This window comes from Erythranthe guttata, chromosome 10 (assembly GCF_056151865.1).
Source record: "Erythranthe guttata isolate IM_541 chromosome 10, IM_541, whole genome shotgun sequence".
Classification (NCBI taxonomy): Eukaryota; Viridiplantae; Streptophyta; class Magnoliopsida; order Lamiales; family Phrymaceae; genus Erythranthe; species Erythranthe guttata.
This window is the reverse complement of record NC_142542.1, coordinates 4,645,457-4,664,985: the sequence shown is the minus strand read 5'-3', so window position 1 is coordinate 4,664,985 and position 19,529 is coordinate 4,645,457. Positions and strand designations below refer to the sequence as shown.

The following is a 19,529-nucleotide window of genomic DNA, read 5'->3' as shown; positions in this document are numbered from 1 at the left end:
TTAAAAAATTTCCCCCAATTTTAAAAACATATTAGTAATATTTTCAATAACGAAAGAACAATTTTTAATGTGATACTAGGGTTTAAAATTGGTGGAAAACTAATTTTCAACAACTATGCATTTTTCAAGAACAATAAATTGAACTTTCAAATAGGGTACGCAACGGTTCTAGCCTACAACATTAGTTTGTCGAAATCTCATTATTCTCCTATTTCTTTTTCTTTGATCTTAATGTCTTCCTCGTCGTCGATTTCTTGCGCGAAATACGAAACATTGTGATTTCCAGGATTTCAAAGCAAACAAATACAAGTATAAAGTTGTTGATGCCCGAAAACGTTGTCCGGCACATTTTTCGAAAATGTATGTCGGAACACGTTTTTGAAAAACATTGTTTGATAAAAATAAATAAAAATACTTGAAATTATTTTGATAAAAACATGTTTTTATGACTAGTAGCGTTTTTTAAGTGGAAATGAAGTGTAATTGTAATTATGATATAAAGTGAGGAGCATTCAAAACATTTCAGGACAGGTAGGAAGTTAACTGTAACCAAAACTTAAAAGGGAGAGTGCAACGGTCAAAGTATAGTAATGGGAAATTAATCGTACATGAAACGAGGTAAAAGAGATTTACGAGCTAAAACCCCCCAAGAAAAACAAACTCGTAGATAAGTAATGTGAGCTATAATTTATTGGGCTTCTAAATGGGCCTTTTGCAATATTGAGTGGGCCCCTTCGTCACCTATCATTTACGTGGAGTCGTTTAGTGGCTTGGGCCCTCATAAAAAATATTTATAATAATTAAAAAATATAACCAGCTTGTCACAGATGGACCATGGTTAGTCTATTGTAATTTATTTCAGCGCACTTATATAGTTGGTTTACGGGTTTTCTTTTATCAAAGATGAAATAAAATTGCAACGTCGGAAAATAAATTTACGAACAGTATATATATGTATTGTTGATTAAACGACGACTGTCAATCAAACGTTGGGTGCTTAGCGACAAAAACGAAAGAAGACAAAAATAATTTATATATATTTTTATTTATATCAAAAAATTACCATTCTCGTACATTATACACGTCTGCACACGCAATCTTCTGTTACGTCCCCGTATAAAAAGATCCACATGGCCATTAACATGCGCGCACAATAGCCTCCCGCCTCGAAGAAAAAACCACGATAGCTGCTAACATACGCCGAATCTTCTCGAAATTCGTTCGGCCACCTCCATATATATATAAGAGCCCCTGTATATTGCGAAAGCTGATGAAAAAACTTAGAAATTAAATAAACCCCAAAAATTTAACCTATATATATATATTTTAACACACAGTAGGCGCACGCACGCAGTGGGAGTGTGGAAGTATGTGTGTAATATTGGGGTGCAGGGAGGAGGAGACGGAGATGGGGAGGCAGCAGGCGGCGGGATCGTGCCCGTACTGCGGCGGAAAGGTGCATGCGGTGGACGTGAGCAGCCGGTGGCGGTGCTGCTTTCTCCCAATTTGCTTCAGATTCAAACGCAAGTATTTCTGCAGTCTCTGTTCCCGGCGCCTCGTTTTGTACGATGCCTAATATAATTAAGCTCCGTCGGAGATTATATAAATTAGTAAGTAATTACGTACTAATTACTACTTAATTAATCAGCTCTCTCATCGATCATCATTGATCCACGATCTCCTTGAGATTGATAATCGATCATCATCGCCTGCAGGGTAATTTGTTCTCATTAGTAATTGTAATTTGAAAAATCAATTCAGTCTGTATTTTTTTCTGGAAATTAAATAATTGTGTGTGTGTGTGTGTGTGCGTATTGTGTGCGTGTACTTGCACTTTTACATCCACGCGCCGTCAGTCGGTCACGGGAATTCATGTGAGGAATTAAGTTTGCTGTTGATTTTTTTTTTCAATGTAAATGATCAGATGATTGTGTATGGTATTTTTATTGGAATTAGTACACTTTTGATTCCAAAAAATAATCGGAATTATAATCTCGTTTCGAAAATTTATGAGAAATCGGAAATCGGAATTTTCGAAAATTGTAATTAGGGGTGCAAGTTGGAACGGAATTTCCAATTTTCGCCGATTCCGATCCGAAAAGTTCCGATTTTGGAACAACTTTTTTCATTCCGACTTCCGAAATTCCGATTTCCGAATTTTTCCGATTTTTTTGGATTGGAATTGGAATTATGTAAAATAAATTTGGAATTTCCGATTTCCGATCCGATTTAATTCCGAAATTAATTCCGAAAAAATCCGATTTTTTTCCGAAAAATACACCTATAAATAATATATATTATATAATACTTATTTTCCGAAAAATACACCTATAAGTTTTGTTTTTGGATTTTGACATAATGAATTGTTATTTGAAGTTTTATTGGATATTACGTTGTGTTTATTTTTATTTATTTTTTTTAACTGAATTTTAGTAGTTATTAGTTTTACTTTTATCGACGTGAATTTTCTTATTTTTGAAAAATTATGAATATTATAGAAATTTTCGGTAAGTTTTGAAATTTTAAAGCTTATGTGATTTCCGATTTTTTTCCGAAATTCCGAAATTTCCGGGCCTTTTGGAATTGGAATGAATTTTTAGATTCCGAAATTTTTGGAATTGGAATTGGAATTGATTTTGTACTTCCGAATTTTTTTGGAAATTTTCCGAAAAGGCTAATTCCGATCCGATCCATCCGACTTTCACCCCTAATTGTAATGCAATAACTAGTGAAAATTTCAAATCGGAGTCGGTGGAAATTGATTTTTCTTTTTAGCTACCTGCAATATAAAAGTACATAATAATCGAAAAATTTGAACTTTAGTAATCCGGAAAGAAAAGTTATGTCAAGTTTAAAATTTTGTTTCAATTTTTCACCCCGAATTAAAAACCCAAGTTTCTAAAATATACAACAACCACCGTCATTTGTTTTTAAAAGTAGACATTTAGTGACGTATTTTAGCATCTGGCGACAAATTTATTTCTAAAACCTCGTTCGGTTGCCACCGGTCGATTCATTAATTAGTAGGAGCAATTGGTAACATACTAACATGTGCAGTTATCAATAGTCAATACTCATACTAACAAACACACAACAGAAACTAAGGCCCCGTAATTAAGTACGGGCCTACGGCCATCGATGAAGCCTAAATGACCTTATCACGAATAATAGGAATACAATGGCGAAAAGGGAAAAGCGCAAATGAGGAAATCCCAAGTGCTCCGTGAGACCTGAACAAAGGAGTATCGGAGAAGGTATTTCTAAAGTTATTATTCCGACAATCAAATCAGTCGGAATGGAAAATGATAAATGCGTATTTAGAGAAAAAATATAACGGAATGGCACATGTTTCCACTCCTACCTCTGACACCGGGCCGAGTAGTAATCACATTTGCCCGGCGTGGGGTTGGCGGTACGCTTTATCAAATATAGTGGACAATGCAAAACTGGCTTTGGGCCGTCTTTGGGCTTTGTGTAGAATCTTTAGTATGTATGGAATTTCGAGTAATCGAGCATGTATCGGCCATACAACAAAATCGGCCATACAACAAAATCGTGAACGTATTAGTAAACTAATTAAAAATATATATATTAACTTCAACATCATAATTAAGACAATCACTAAATGTTATCTACTAGCAGAATTTAAATTTTATGCACAAAAATGCAATGAAAAACGAAATAATGCAGACAACGAATTGATCGAATTGGGAAAGAAGTCACGTTGTGATAGTGAATTTTCCTAAAACCCTATAGTTTCTCACTACAATAAAACTTTGTACAGTTTCTGCAAAACTACAAATAATTGATAGTGACAGAAAAAAATATATTCACCAGTTTTTTTATTTTTATTTCAATTTATTTGATCAATTTCACCTTACTTTGGAAGAAACTCCAATATTATTATTCTAAAAAAACAATAATGTCAATTATTAATGGAGAAAGCGCAGTCAAAAACAAAATTTATCATGTATAACTAACAATATTTTTCAATCCAAATTTCGATTTACCATTTTCCGAAATTATTTGGATCGAAATTGGAAGATAGATGAGATTCCGATCCGATTTTAAGTCCCGAATTTCCGATTTCTTTTCCGAAATTACGCTTAAAATATCGATATTATTATGTAGTTTGTATTTTATGTAACAAAATATTGAAAATTTCCGAATTCTTCCGAACCAAAATTTTCTGATTTTGGAACAAGTTGTTTCATTTCAATTTCCGAAATTCCGAATCCAATTTTTTTTTTTCGAACCGAATTGGAACTAGTTTTTCATTTAAAGTCGTTTTTTTCCAAAACGGCTAATTCCAACCCGATCCATCTGATTTACACCCTTCTACTCCTCCTCGATAAAATGCAGAGAGGTTTAGGCACGTTTACCTTAATTAATACAAGGGAGCTTTGCATGGTTTTACCCCAAAACTAGTGATGATTAATAAAAATTATATCATGTATAATTAACAACAATGAGCAAGATTTAATATAATTATTTCAACTTAGGAAAAATCAAAGAACTATTTGCAACAAGTCAAAAACCCAAACCATTGCTTATATATATATATATATATATATATATATATATATATATATATATATATATATATATATATATATATATATATATATACATGGTATTCTATATTGTCATCCTCCCACCAGTCCTCTCCACAATATATATATATATGTATATATCTTAACAAATAACACAAAAAAAATAATTAAAAAAAAAAAAAAAAGTGGGTACAAATTGAAAAATATAGAGCTCTCGAATTAGCATGCGAATCATGTACGTGTGCGAAGAAGAGGAGATCGAAATCGGGCGAAAACGAGCTCCCGGAAAATGCCCTAGCTGTGGAGGGAAAGTAGAAGCAGTAGATATAAAAGCAAGAGGAATATTCTGTTATCTCTTCCCACTTTGCTTCAGAATCAAAACCAACTATTTTTGCACCCTCTGCTCCAAACGTTTGGTTTTGAACTCACAGATTCATCACCTGTAATTTTTTTTTAATTTTTTTTCTCTCAATCTTTTTTTCATTTAACTTTTAAGTTTAATTTACCTGTAATAATTTCAGCTGTGTATATTTATTTATTTATTTATTTATTTATATTGTGTGGTTTAATGACTTATAATCATAACTGATATTCCGTTCAATATTTATCATTCTAGAAGATTTTGCTGGAGAAAATTTTGACCAGTATTTGGAGCCATCAGAATAAAAAAGGTTGGTGGGAATAAATTTAAATTAAATAAATACTTATAAAATTTAATTAAAATAGCATAATTTAAAAAATGGAGTTGGGATTTTATAATATATTTATATATTTTTTTAAGAAATTCTCTGCTAATTAAAGAATAATGATTTCTGATAATTTATTCAAATTTCCAGTTTATATAGTGTACGCACACACACCAATGTGTGTGTGTGTGTTTTATGTGTAAATTATATGTTGTTCTTTCTGGGCATCAAATATTGGGACAATTCTGAAAGGCGAATCCCAAAATACTCTTACAGAACACAAAAGTAGTTACATATCAACATCTAAATACTTATATACAAACGTATCACAAATTACTTTACGAGTACATTTGGAATTATCGCTATCCAAAATCATATTCAGTAAATCTGAACTGCTGTCAATTTTATTTATTATTTTTGTAGGCCATATATGCGCAGAAACGGCTTATGAGATCTTACACCGGGTGGAATGCACCATGTGGTTTAAAACCGTAGATGTACATAAATAATTATTCACTAAGCACATATACACATTGGGGGTGTGTGTTATTATGTGTAGTCAAGAAAAAATATATGTGCACCAATTGCTCGAAGCGATTCGTTAAACATTGGTCTGTAATTTGATGGAATCAATGCAGATGCACAGGAAACACGTACGGTGCACAAATTAAAGTATTCTACTTGGGAAAGATAGCTTTGGGGTGACTGTGTATCCTAATGTAGATTACGCCTTCATCGTTTCGCTTGAGGAAATTAACCAGGACAGATCAGGTGAGGATTAATGTCTATATTTAACGAGTTTGCGTTTTGAATAAGTCCTTTAGACCCTTTGTTTTGATTTTAAGAGCTTTATGGTTTTGTAATTAGACCTTAATATGTTTACTAAGCCTCGTTTGGTTACCAAGATAAGATTAACCTGGATAAGATAAATTTTGGCTATTTCAGAAGTTCTTAAACACTAAATAAATTAAAGTTTCATTATTTCAGAAAAAAAGGTAAAATTCTTCAATACTCAAGCCACATCAATATCGAAAAACGAGCGGAAAAAAAATAGAAAGATATAGTGCAATTTAAAATAATGTTACTAAAACCGTACTAAAAGCTCCATGTAATGTCCACCTGAGTGTAGCCTTAGTTTCTTCTTCTCTTCTTCGCGCGCCTATCATCATCATCATCACTTAATGATCCAGATTCAGATTCTTCATGTGAGTTTTGTTGTTGGATTACGAGCCTTGGCATGTTTTTGTAATAGTCTTGCAAGTTGTCTGTGATGCCGCCAAGTCCAATGGAAATGAAATAGTTTATGGCAAACCTAGTGTTGATTGGATTATCCTTTGGAAATATAGATTCGTCGAAAATTTCTTTACTCAGACGTTCACTGAGCATGCGAATTCCGAGGTGCTCGGATAATTCCTGGAAGAGAAACTTGATGAAAATACGAGAAGAAGAATTTGTGCTGTCTTTAGTCAACCGTATATACGCCAAAACGTGCCAAGGCAACGCGTCTGTGGCAAGTAGATGAGCAAAGAAGTTTGCCACATTCCGTATTTTATTCGTCTCGAGGTGATGTATGGTGGAGTATTGGTGGACAAAATACTTTTCAAAGTTTTCCTTGTGAATATTCTTCATCATACAAAACCGCTGCCCAATGAGTCCGTAGTAGCGTATGTAGGTTCGCTCCTGGCTGCAGCATTCTAACAGCATAATGCAGAGTTCCATCTCGTGACCAGGCTCCGTTTCCATTATCTCCATCAGCTTATACCCTGCTTCTTCAAAATCAACACTAGACATAATCGTCAAATAGATACTTCTTCGAAGATTGATCAAATTCGTCTCTGTTTCATCCTTTATTAATTCCGATTCCGATTCCGATTCCAATTCTTGATCATCTGAATCTTCTTCTTCTTCTTGATCTCCTAGAATATCCTTCTTCAGTTGTTCATATATTTTCTCATTCTCTAGGAAATTCGGATCCGCCTTGAAAACATCTATGGCGATTTGGGGGTCAATCTTATCAGCCAATGACAACTCAACATGGGTAAATTGGTCTTCTTTCTCCACTAAATCCAATTCCGGACGAATAGCAGGGTACCCCTGGAACTTCGCTTTACGCAATGCAAATAGGCCTTGGGTCAAGAACTGGACACGTTTATCTATTTGTTTTCCTTCATGAAGAAAACCACGGAATCGCTCAAACACACCATGCAATCCACGTGGACAAACTTCTAGAAGCAAAGCCCCACATTCTGTAACGAAGCCAACAGCCACTTCAACACTGTCATCGGTTGGGTTTTCGAGCAGCAAAGTGAGCAGCTCGAGAGAGATAAGCTCATGAACTACGTTCTGATTCACCAGGTGCGCTATAAATTTGACCGCAGCAAGTAATCTTGGCTTATCATTGCGCTTGTACGCAATCTGGAACTGTAATATTATCCTACGCAATAGAACGAGCCCAACTTCAGGGAACTTGGTGTTTACCACAGCAACCAATGCTGCAAATACGTCGGTGAAACGTGGACACGCTGTTTGAGACTTGATGCATGATCGACAAAATAAACCCCTACCTCGTACTAGATTCTCCGCAAACAGTTCCGGAATTATGTTCTTGATGTTGTTGGTACTCACTTTGTTGACCAACCCGTTGATACTCTTTCTCAACGCATCCCACGCAAGTCTTTGATACTCGACGCTGCTTTCGTCCTTGATTTCTTTCATCATTCTCGCACACGGAGCCATGCAAATTTTATTTTATTTTCACAGGGAATAATAATAATTAATAGGTTTGTTTCTTTTCTTCTAGGGTTTATAATAAGAATAATAATGTTGAACATATATAGACAAGAAAGAGAGAGATATATAATATATATAGACATTGTGAGAATTGGAGTTGTTGTAGGAATACAAGTCCGAGATTCACTTTATTCTGAAAGGAAACTACCTACTAATTAATTATGACTCCAATTGATTTCAATCATTCCTTCAATTTTACGTGCCTTAGGGCCCATTGAATATATTTTTCCATATTTTTTTTTTACATCAACATAAGAGTATAAATTTGTGTATGAGGTCTTTGAGTATTAACAAATAACAATACATAACTACGAGTGCACGCTAACTTTTTTTTAGAAAAAGAAGATATATTACGTTATCAAATATACAGTTTCCTAAATGAGTGGATATTGTTGATTTCACAACACTCCCCCTTAAGTTGGAGAGTGAACATCGAGAACTCCCAACTTGACTAAGATCGCGACAAAATCATCCTTCCCAACGGCTTTGTGAACACATCGGCCAATTAATTGGTTTCTTGAAGCGACGTAAGTAGTGGTAATTGATCCATCTTGAATTTTGTCTCTAATAAAATGGCAATCCCTTTCAATGTGTCGTGTTCTCTCATGGAAGACCGGGTTTGTAGCTATGTGTAAAGCTGCTTGGTTATCACAATAAAGTGTAGCAGCTTCAGTTTGTGTAGTTTCCAAATCACTCAGGAGGTCTTTAAGCTAAGAAATCTCACAACATGCTCCTATCATTGATCGATATCCCGCTTCAGCTGAAGATAAAGATACTGTGTTTTGTCGCTTGCTTCTCCATGAAATCAACGATTTTCCAAGGAAAACACAATATCCCGTTGTTGATCTTCGGGTTGTTGGGCAACCTGCCCAATCTGAATCGCAGTAGGCGCGCAACTTTAAATCGCTTTGTGCTGGAAAAAATAGGCCTTGGCCTGGTGCTGACTTGAGGTACCGCAATACTCGTTGTGCAGCATCTATGTGAGGTTTACGCGGCTCATGCATAAATCGACTTAGTACATGAAGAGCATAGGTGACATCTGGTCTTGTGATAGTAAGATAAATCAAGCGGCCTACCAATCTTCGATATCGAGACGGTTCATTAAGAAGCTCTCCAGAAACAGAAAGTTTGAGATTTTGCTCCATAGGAAAAGTGACGGGTTTTGCACCTAAATTAGTAAGGCTGTAAAACATTTTCCCGTTTTATTTGGTTACTTCCGTACTGCAAGTCTGAAACAATTTTGAGCTGCAAAAATTTAGTCAAAACGGTGTCGTGGTGAGAGTATTTATCATCAATTAATGAAACGTACCTTATTAATATATTAGGTTTGGGGGCAACAAAAATGAGTGCTTTGTTACTTTTTTCAGGTGGTACGGTAGGCATGCGAATCATCGAATTGCAGAGTCCTTAAAATCCGGATATTGGATGCCACGTCGGATATTATGGGTTGAAGAGTGGATTCATGCATTTTGGGTTGTACCGTACAACACCTTTAGCAGCAGTAGCTAGGTTTTCTTCAGTTATTGAAGCTTTCTCTTCCCGGAAAGATGACCACCAACAGAGGGATGAAATCGGTAAATTCAAATAACCACGTTGAATTTTTTATATGAATCGTTTTTTGGCTTTTTTATTGATGCGGCAATCCGTCGAACACGTAGTGTGCAAAACTTGATTGGTAAAGTGAAATTTGCTGATTTAGTATTTCAGATGTGTTCAAAGTTCAATTTTGGGTTGTTGCGTTTATAGAGATACTGATCGTGTAAAACATTTGTGCTTGTGTGAAATACTGTTTGGGGTAACTTATATATAACTAATGTATGTTATGTTTATGATTCAAAATGTTGTCTTTCTTTTTGGTTTATTGCATTTGTATTGATAAATGATGTAATGTCTGGAGCAAATGTTGCAGTTGACTGACAATGAACGAGGACAACCGTCAATATTGAATATGGAAGAATTTCCTTCACTTTCTGCTACTAAATCCATTCCTTACAGTAAAATAGATTTAAGCACTACTTCGGAACGAAGAACTGCTTCAGAACATTTGTCCATTGCAAGTTGAAGCATCAACTTCGATAAACGACTCGTACGACACATCCGGAAAGAATACTCCACCTTCTTTTTCTAGAAAACCCAAGGCTGGTCAAAATTACCAAGAACATGAAGCATCATCTTTGATAAAGGACTCGTACGACACATCTTTGCCCGCAAATTTTGGAAAGAAGGCTCCACCTTCTATTTCTACAAAACCAAAGCCTCTTCAAAATTTTCACGAACATGAAGCGTCATAAAGAAATTCAAACTTCTCACGTGGAACTAACGTAGATGAACCTTTTTATATATGCTTCACCGAGCTTTTTATCGAAGCATCAACTTCGATAAATTTGACAAAATTATTTCATATTATTATTTGCCGTTGGGGTGAACGCGAACGGGACTCGACCGTTACAAGTTCCAGTATATAAATTGTTTTCTCTCCCCTTCTCTACCGACTTCCAATCAAGACTCTCTTTCGCTTCGCTGCATTCCCAACTAAAAACCCCTTAATCTTTCTCTCTAACTCTAATTTCAACAGGCCTTTCAAGAAAGTTAAAGAAGATGAAGATAGACTGAGTAATCTACCGACGGAAATTTTATACACGATTTTTTCGTACCTCGACCAAAAATCAGCCATGAAGATGTCTGCTGTATCCAAAGATTTTTACGACTTCTGGGCAAAATCAGAAGTCCTTACCATTAAAATTAAAGATATGGAGCCGAACAAATTGCGGGTTATGTTCGAGAAAAATATTCTTGAGATGCTTCATCGGCGAAAAATTTATGGAGTTCCGCTCACAAGATGTACTATCGCGTTACATTCACTTGTGAGCTCTACATTCGTAACCGAGGTTCTTCACTGCGTTGTCGATTCGAACGTTAAACATCTACACGTACAAGCTTTTACCGGGTTTTTCACACCGTGCGCAAGATTTCCAAGTTCGATCAATTGTTCTTCATTAACAACACTCTGCATTAAGGACGTTTACGGGGAAAGTTTCGAGCTTCCCAAGAGTGTTATCTTGCCAAACTTGAAAGTTTTGCGTCTCCACGACTTCGAATTTTCTAACGACAACTACAACGGGGCCATTTTTGAAGGATGCCCAAATCTTCAAAAATTAGTCATAGTTAAGTGTCGGATGAAATTCACGTTAAATCTTTGAAACTCAAGAAGTTGGTATTCAAATCCTGGAGAATACATTGGGATTGCTATAATCAGTGGATTCATGTCAATGCGCCCGAGTTGGTTTGTTTTAAGTTCAAAGGCAATCTTCCAATATTTAAATTTGGGGATGGTAATCTGTTGCATTTGGAGAGGGCTTGCTTTGATTTGAGCGATCTTAATAGCGACAGACTGATGTTGATTTCTGAAAGACTGTTAAATATCCTTTATGAGATGAGACATGTTAAGTTTGTATCTTCATCGACAAATACTAAGAAGGTAATACAAAAGCATATTTTTTATTTTTGGTTTTTTTTTTCCCCCCTCGATTTGATTGTTTATTCGTCATCATTGGAGTATTTCAGTTTCATGCATGCACATCTGGTATAGAGGGAATGTTCTGGGACAGATGAAGTAAAAGTATAACAAGAAGTTTGTAGAACATCCTAATTCTTACACACAATGTCATAACCTGATTTTTTTGGCCAATATTGTTTATTTTTACGTTGCCTAGGTTATTGCCAACTTTCATGTTTTGGGAGATCCTGGAACACTTGCATCAAACAATCTCGAGGTCCTGAAATGGAAAGTTCAGGAATGCATAAAGCGTTTCCAAGATTTAGTGAAGGATGAGGTACTGTTTATTTATTTGCTTCTCAATTAAGTTCCAGTGCTGTTTTCGGATTTACGGTCTAAATGTTTTTTCTTCATGTTTACAGAGTGAAGCCAACTGAGGCAGACGCACCTGGGTTAATTCATTAAAGGAGTTATCTGGAAATTTTCAGGTTTTGATTTGATGTAGTATGTTTTTTTTTAGAAGAATGGTTGTGTAATGGCATTATTCTTGTTGCGTAAGATACTTAATTGTCCTGTACTGTTGTTCAATATTAATCAAGACGGAACAAAGTGTCTCTTCCTGGTTTCGTATAAGCACCGAGTGTGATCAACATTAGGTAGAATGTCTCATCATATTGCAGTAGCACGTCAGAAACATTAGTTATTAGACAAACCCCCGTGTTTATTAATTAGTAAGAAATGACACCGACACCATTGGTATCGGTCTCATCATATCATACGTTACAAGATACTGAAACACAATTGCAAATCGCATGAGACCCTAAACAAGCTTCGGAAGTTGCACTTATCCTCTATCTGAAATATGCCAGTTGATAAATTTCAACATTCTATAATCGATAATCTTGTCTGTCCAGCTCCAGCCATGGAAAGCCAATTCACTACCCTTCCGTAGTTTCACTTCGCATCTATCAACTCTGTAGTTTCCAACACAACCACCTTTATTATTTTTTTTAAATCGACAATGCTGTGAATCTTGAATTTGAGACGACGGCCTTGGATCACAGCCTGTTACTTTATCCAGAGTCGTTTGCTTGCTGAGGGACCAGGTTTTCGTTCAGCATTTCGTCTAATAAACCGCGAGCTCCGTTTACATCACCGTTAGCGATAAATCCATCAACCAGAATATCATACATTTTTGGATTTAGTTGCACGGACTTTTTGGATTTAGTTGCACGGACGTTTAAATCTGATTTTTGGTTCAATTAAGCAAACTATTTAAATTGAACTTGTTTTGACTAGGAATATGGCCCATTAAGGCGTTCGGATTATGATATGTTTATGAATGTTGAGACGTAATTAATCAATCTTGTGTGTGATGATGTAATAACAGCTAATGTCTGCACATAGAAGATGCCAAGCTTTCAGATGAAAAATATATGCTTTTCAGTGTGAGGAAGTTAACATTCTTTCAAATGAAGAACCAAGTTGGTGTATTCATGCCTTCCAACGCAAACGAAGATGTTTCCGACTTCAGAATCGAAGGCAGCTGGTTCGAGAGATCGTGCCTCATGCTGGAAACTGGGAGTTAAATAATCACGAAGCTAAACCGGATATGAAAATCATACAAGTTTAATATCATTGCTCAAGTAAAATATATCCGTACAACTTCATATAAAATTTGATGACATCAATAAGTAATGCAGAAATCATACACATCCATTAAAAGAGGTCGAAAACCAAGTTCGATTCAATGTGAAGGTACTCATTAAATATTCGAAGAAAATAATTCAAGCACAAAACTTTGGTTCTAACAACTTAAATACTCCAAGAAAATAATAAGATATAAAGGTTTTACGAGAGATACGAGATTAAATTTGCACGAACTACTTAGTTCATCCTCCTAATGAGTTCGTTAATGAAGTCTTCGCGATTACCAGCATCACCGCCTTCAACATAGTGATTCCTCTTCTTCTTCAAACCACCCAACGGTGCCTTCAGTTGGAAGGGCCACAAGAAGTTGTTAGCCTCCTTGAAATGTGGGCCCACAGTCAAGATTTCGTGAATCAAATCTTCCATGCATATTATTCCAAACTTGCCCAATGCCTATTTCCAAAGATATAAATGATTAAAAAAAATTAATCACCAATAATCAAGAATTTAAATCCCAAAAAATTCTGAATATTTTGAACGAACCTGGTCAACTAGTGCATTGTCGGTCAAGGGAATTCTCTGCTTGTTCAGTTTTCCATACCCTCGTTTGTAAATCAACTCTCGGACACTCTTAAGGTTCGGGTATCTGAAAACATATAATGCAATGAATACTTGTCGTATTTTATTTTATTAAATATAACAATGTAATGAATGTCGGTTGAAGCTTAAAGCTTACCCGTAAGTAACATAAGGCTCGACTCTGTGCAGCATGTTCATGGTGGCTTTGTTAACTTTCAGAAAGACACCATTAAAGATCTACAAAAACATCAAACGTAAATCATGAAGTAGAATACAAGATTTAAATCACGAAGCTAAACCAGATATAGAAATCAAGATCGAATAATTTCAAAGTTTTCCTGAATATTTTACGCATAACTAAATTATTTTCATCAACCAAATCCGACATAGTATATATATACCTGACGCAATCTCAAAAGCTGCAAGATTTTCTTGGTAGTCGGGTGCATAGCATTGATACTGAAAAATTAATACATAGAATTGGTAAACCGACAAGATAAACAGTAAAATCGAGAATACAATTATTAATCAATAAATTGCCTACCCACGAATTCGGACGATGAACAATAGCTTAGCTTCTGGGCTGACGTAAAACCCACCCTTCAATCTCGCTTCACGCTTCAACTGAATCAACTCCTTATCCTAAACACAACAAATCAATAAAATATTAAATAATGCTAATTCGATTTTGATTCTTAAAACAGAGGATAGATTAAAGTATTACCTGATTCTCATACTCCTGAGCATAATCCCTAGCTTTCTTGCAGATCAATTTCCTGGTCTCGACTTTCTTCTTCTTCGACTCTTCGACCTCTTTTGCCTTTGCAAGGGCCCACTCTTCGGCCCTCTTCTGCTTCTTCAACACAGACTCGGGCACCGCCACACCACTCTTGGCAACCTCAGCCATTTCTATAAAAAAGCAATCAAATCAAGAAAAAATCGGAAAAAATCAGACTTACAAAACCGGCTCGGATCAAAACTAAAATTATCGGAGATCACAATGCAATAAACAAACAATGCATCTCTATTCAATTATAGACAAATTCATCACATTACACAAGGTTTTGAGGAAATACAACTTCTGCATTATCTTAAACAATTCTAAACAAACTAAAACCAGCTGAGAAAAGTAATCAACTTCAAAATAAATATACATTAAAATCGAAGTAAATATTTGCCAGTAATGAATAATTTTTTTTCCAATTAACATTTCACTACAGAGAAAAAAAGGGGGGAAATAGCATCGATTGCACTTTCTACTTGTTAAATATGATTTTTGCTTCAGTCAATTGTTCAGAAATTAATCACAGAATCACGAGCTATTTCTCTACGTTCAAGCAAAATGTCAATTATTTATTAAAAAAAATAATTAATACACAAAAATTCAGACTCTAAATAAACGTAAAAATGAATCGAAATAAAAACAAGAAGATCAAATTAAAATGAAGAACTAGCCTTTAGTTTCTGCTGCTGCGATGAGAGCTCCGTCGAGAAATGTGTATGCGAGAGAGGCTCCGGCCGAGAAATGCCATGGCTAAACCTAGTTTTGTTTATATACTGTAAGGGCTTATTCTTTGGGCCCGATTCAATTGGGCTTCTTTTTTTTATTTATTTCTTTTTTTTTTATATAATTTATTTCCGCTCTGGACAAATAATGTAAGCCCAAATACTAAATAGCCTAACTCGTAATGCCCATATGTTTGTATTGATTTTTAGTTATTTTTTATTTTATTTTTTAATAGCGCATTTATTTATTTGCAACTTATTAATTTAGAAGCCCAAATAAGAGCCCGTTTGGCTAAGCTTATTTAAAACATCTTATAAGTTCCTACATCTGATAAGATATTTTAGGAGCTGATAAGCTGTTAGATCTTATTTTAAAAATTATTTTTTAAGGTGTTTGGATATGTAGCTTATAAGTTATTTTTTGTTTTTATAAGTTGTTCAGGTGTTTGGAAATAAAAGGTCTGTTTATTGCTATAATGACAAAAAAGTACATGACGTGAGTATAATTGTTAAACTTATTTGACTCAAATACTTTTGTTCCTAAAATATTATTATAATATTTACAAATTATTTTTTCAAATAATAATAATAATATAAAATTATATAATAATATAAAATAAAAGTTGTAAAAGAAATATAATTTTTTTTTTGTAGATGAAAGAAATATAATTTATTATGGAGATAATAAGAATATTCGTGTATTTTTATATACATATAAAATATAAATAGAGAATAATTTTTTTTACAATTATTATGATAGTTACGATAATTATATTTAACTAATTATTAATCTTGATTACAAGAATACGTTGTTTTGATAAAATATAAATATTATTAGTATTCATGTAATATAATAAAGTATTCGAGGGTAATTTTGTATTTTAAGTGTTTTAGTAAATAAACAAATAAGATCTTAAAGAAAAAAGGTGGGGTAGAAGTATTTTTCTAAAAACATCTTATAAGCTCCCTAACAGCTTATTTTTGGTAAAAATAAGACCTTTTGCATTTTTTTTACTAAACACCTTTTAACAACTTATAAACTCCTAAACATCTTATAAGATATTTTTAGGAGCTTATAAGCCTAGCCAAACAGGCTCTAAGATAAAGATGTGGATGCTGAAAATTTTAGTACGACCAGAAATTGGAACAAAATTCTGAATTCAACTAATTATCATCGGAAGTTTTTGAGCAATATTTTTTATTCAGAATCCACGAGTTCCAATTCCCTTTTTCTCAAAAAATAAAAAAAATAATAATAGCGTAATTGGAATACATATTATATCCATATAATATCAATATCATTATGTATTTTGTAATATCATTATTATGTATTTTGTAATATCATTATTATGTATTTTGTAATATCATTATTATGTATTTTGTAATATCATTATGTATTGTGTATTATCGGTGACTATAAATTTGGAATTTTCAAATTTTGTCGATTCCGCTTCGAAATTTTTCGATTTTAAACTAGTTTTTTCACTCCAGGTTTTTTTACGAATTTGAAACTAGTTTTCCACCACAAAAAACAATTAAATTATTATTCGAAAGTGTCATAACTCATTGTTCTACTAGAAGTAACCAAAAGAAACATAAACATAACAATAAATTGAAAACTTGAGTGGTTTTTAACGGTTCGGAATAGTAATCATTATATCGGTTTTTTTTTTTTTTAAATCGAATTTTTTGGTTCACGTATGGTGCAAAGGGTAAAAGACCGAACCAAAAATCTACCGTCGGAACGATTCAAAACTTATAAAATATTTACATTATGCATGTTGATTTTTACATTACATGTCACTCTATGGGTTGAAAACTGTAACGGACTTTTCGATTTGATTCAAAAAAGTTTAATGTTGGAACAAAATATTTCCATTTAGAATACCAAAAGTTTGAGTTTTTTTTTTTTATTTGAATTGGAATTGGAATATATATATATATAAATATTCGATTTCTGATATGATTTTAATTTCCTCGAGTTCGAATTGAAAATTTTCGATTTGGTACAAGTTTCTTCTTAATTTTTTTTTAATGAAAAGGGACATGTTTTTCAAATGCTATAGTTTAGTGGTGAAATATTGTCGTCCAATCCATGTTTTCTGCGAAGTTTGTAAACGTAAATTGTTGCGCAATTCTTGTATCAATTCATTAAGCGAACACACAAATTAACTTGTTCATTATGGATGAAACAAAATTTGACGTATATATGATGATTGATAAATGAAGATGACTTTAACAATATTTAATTTTATATTTGACTACATAAGTCATTTTTTACTGTATCTAGTGATTAACTAGCCACAAAGTTTTGTGATTTTTTAGAGGCTGCGGCTATATGCAATACTCATTCCACTTGTGCAAGACCAAATTAAAGAAAGATTCCAAAAGATTCTATTTTATTAAGATGGAATGACAAGTATGCCCATAAATTAAATTAGTTTTATTTTCTCATGTAAGACCAAATACAAATAATGAGAAAAAAACAAAAATCGACACCAAGGTGTCGAAAAACTATGCTACAAATCGACACTTAAGCGTCGAATTTCATAGGTAAAAATCGACATTGACATGTCGAATTTATAGCACAAATTCAAATGTCGAATTTTATACCTCAAAATCGACATCTAAATGTCGAATTTTATACCTCAAAATCGACATCTAAATGTCGATTTTTTCCTGTAAAATTCGACCTGTACATGTCGAATTCGTTTGCGCGGGATGTTTTTTGGAAAATCGATATTCTAGCTAAAAAAACCCATAAATGCATACATTATTGGGTTCTTCCATCGTAGAATCTTCTATTTTGATGTCTTCTGACTCCATACTTGCCATCTTTGTAAGATTTGTTGAGTTTTGATGATTTTGAATTTCTATGTTTTGTGGGTTAATGGAGGAGGAAGGAGAAAGGTCTTATGGATTTTGGAAGATGGAGAAGATGAGAGTTGGTCTTGTGGTTTTGTGGTCTTGTGATAGGGTTTTTTTTGTTTTTGAATTTTTGGTCTTGCATATTTGGAATTTTTTATTTTTTTAATAAATAAGGGTATTATAGTATTTATACACTAATTTTTTTAATTTGGTCTTTCACAAGTGTAATTAATCTTGCATATAACGCAGCCTTTTTTAGATGCTACAATTGATTAATGTAGTGGGTGTAGTATATATATATATATATATATATATATATATATATATATATATTATATGTGAATGTGAGCAAATTATATAGTTTTGTATACACGTGTATTGTGCGATTTTATTCGATGAATTTAACCAAGTATTAAATCTAAGAAATCAAGTTTTTTTTTGAAAACTTTAACAAATAATATTCATTTTGGGGGAAAATTGGACAAAAAATGGAAGAGAAAACATTCAAAACGGATGCTCCGTTAATAGCACAAAAATGGACTCCCACTCACATGATTACACGTGGATAAAACAAGTGCTTCACTTTTTTTTTTTTTTTTTTTTTTTTTTTTTTTTTTTTTATTTTTGCAAAATAAAACATTTCATTCCTATCATTGATGATCTTTTCATAAATTTCGATATTAGTTTTAATAAATATAATTAATGTAGTGCAAAATAATGCCCTTTTATTAAAATATGTATTAACTTTAATAAATATTATTACTCAAAAAAAAAACTTTAATAAATATTAAAATTTATATAAATTAGTGTGTAATAATTATGAATAATATAAAAATTAATCATAAAATTGCTTGAAAAGCATTTTGAATTTATTTCTAGAATTCTAGTACATAAAATTAATATATATATTTGAATATTTTGTCTTGCAAATAATCCATAATTGGAAATACACTAATAATGCTTGTTTGGCTTCTTTCTTTTTCTTCTTTTTTTTTTTTTTTACGTTTTATTCCGGAAAAAGACATTGGGAGAATAATTTAAGAATTAAAGTAATATTTATTAATATTTGAAAACACTTTTTTTTTCTTTTTTGATAATTGCATTTGAAAACACTTAATTCACACACTAATAGTCGAATTATTTTTAGGGTAAATTACAACCCGACCCCTGAGGTATGGTCAAATTACGAAAATTCCCCTATTGTTTGGGTAATTACAACCACTTCCTCAATCATAAATTTTCTTACACGTCCATACTAGCGGTTTCAAATTTAGAGAAATCTTCGAGATTATACAAAATATTATCGTTTTTGTACCCGTTTTATACCATTCAAACTCTACATTTTGAAGCAAGATGATCGTAATATGTGTTTTTTGGCTTGTATATATCAGATTGTGGTGC

General features: G+C 33.2%; 3 protein-coding genes, 2 long non-coding RNA genes and 1 pseudogene across 5 annotated transcripts; 4 read left to right on the top strand and 2 right to left on the bottom strand.

The window, feature by feature from the left end:
• The first annotated feature begins 1,138 nt into the window (after window positions 1-1,138).
• On the top strand, window positions 1,139-1,955 carry LOC105949948 (uncharacterized). Its single transcript, XM_012973252.2, has one exon. It carries the CDS (start codon window positions 1,370-1,372, stop codon window positions 1,574-1,576), a length of 207 nt encoding a protein of 68 aa, XP_012828706.2. The 5' UTR covers window positions 1,139-1,369; the 3' UTR covers window positions 1,577-1,955.
• A 2,686-nt stretch (window positions 1,956-4,641) lies between these two features.
• On the top strand, window positions 4,642-5,122 carry LOC148767332 (uncharacterized). Its single transcript, XM_088824176.1, has one exon. It carries the CDS (start codon window positions 4,778-4,780, stop codon window positions 4,997-4,999), a length of 222 nt encoding a protein of 73 aa, XP_088680302.1. The 5' UTR covers window positions 4,642-4,777; the 3' UTR covers window positions 5,000-5,122.
• A 1,248-nt stretch (window positions 5,123-6,370) lies between these two features.
• LOC148767331 (uncharacterized) lies at window positions 6,371-7,957 on the bottom strand (annotated as a pseudogene).
• A 1,526-nt stretch (window positions 7,958-9,483) lies between these two features.
• On the top strand, window positions 9,484-10,386 carry LOC148767330 (uncharacterized). The gene is made up of 2 exons (XR_016033833.1): window positions 9,484-9,603; window positions 9,939-10,386. It is a non-coding gene; the product is annotated as an uncharacterized LOC148767330 (long non-coding RNA).
• Window positions 10,387-10,603: 217 nt separating this feature from the next.
• LOC105949950 (uncharacterized) lies at window positions 10,604-12,158 on the top strand. The gene is made up of 3 exons (XR_001172147.2): window positions 10,604-11,507; window positions 11,743-11,862; window positions 11,948-12,158. It is a non-coding gene; the product is annotated as an uncharacterized LOC105949950 (long non-coding RNA).
• Window positions 12,159-13,223: 1,065 nt separating this feature from the next.
• LOC105949994 (large ribosomal subunit protein uL30x-like) lies at window positions 13,224-15,346 on the bottom strand. Its single transcript, XM_088823668.1, has 7 exons — window positions 15,210-15,346; window positions 14,479-14,663; window positions 14,299-14,396; window positions 14,156-14,213; window positions 13,912-13,991; window positions 13,719-13,821; window positions 13,224-13,628 (listed from the first exon to the last, which is right to left on the bottom strand). The coding sequence occupies exons 2-7, from the start codon at window positions 14,659-14,661 to the stop codon at window positions 13,413-13,415; spliced, it is 738 nt and encodes a 245-aa protein (XP_088679794.1). The 5' UTR covers window positions 14,662-14,663; window positions 15,210-15,346; the 3' UTR covers window positions 13,224-13,412.
• Between the last annotated feature and the right edge of the window lie 4,183 nt (window positions 15,347-19,529).

Coding starts and splice junctions, on each gene's coding strand:
- LOC105949948 (XM_012973252.2), top strand. CDS start 1,370: ATGTGTGTAATATTGGGGTGCAGGGAGGAGGAGACGGAGATGGGGAGG.
- LOC148767332 (XM_088824176.1), top strand. CDS start 4,778: ATGCGAATCATGTACGTGTGCGAAGAAGAGGAGATCGAAATCGGGCGA.
- LOC105949994 (XM_088823668.1), bottom strand. CDS start 14,661: ATGGCTGAGGTTGCCAAGAGTGGTGTGGCGGTGCCCGAGTCTGTGTTG. Junction 14,214..14,298: donor TTCATCGTCCGAATTCGTGG/GTAGGCAATTTA, acceptor TTAATTTTTCAG/TATCAATGCTATGCACCCGA. Junction 13,822..13,911: donor GAGCCTTATGTTACTTACGG/GTAAGCTTTAAG, acceptor ATATGTTTTCAG/ATACCCGAACCTTAAGAGTG.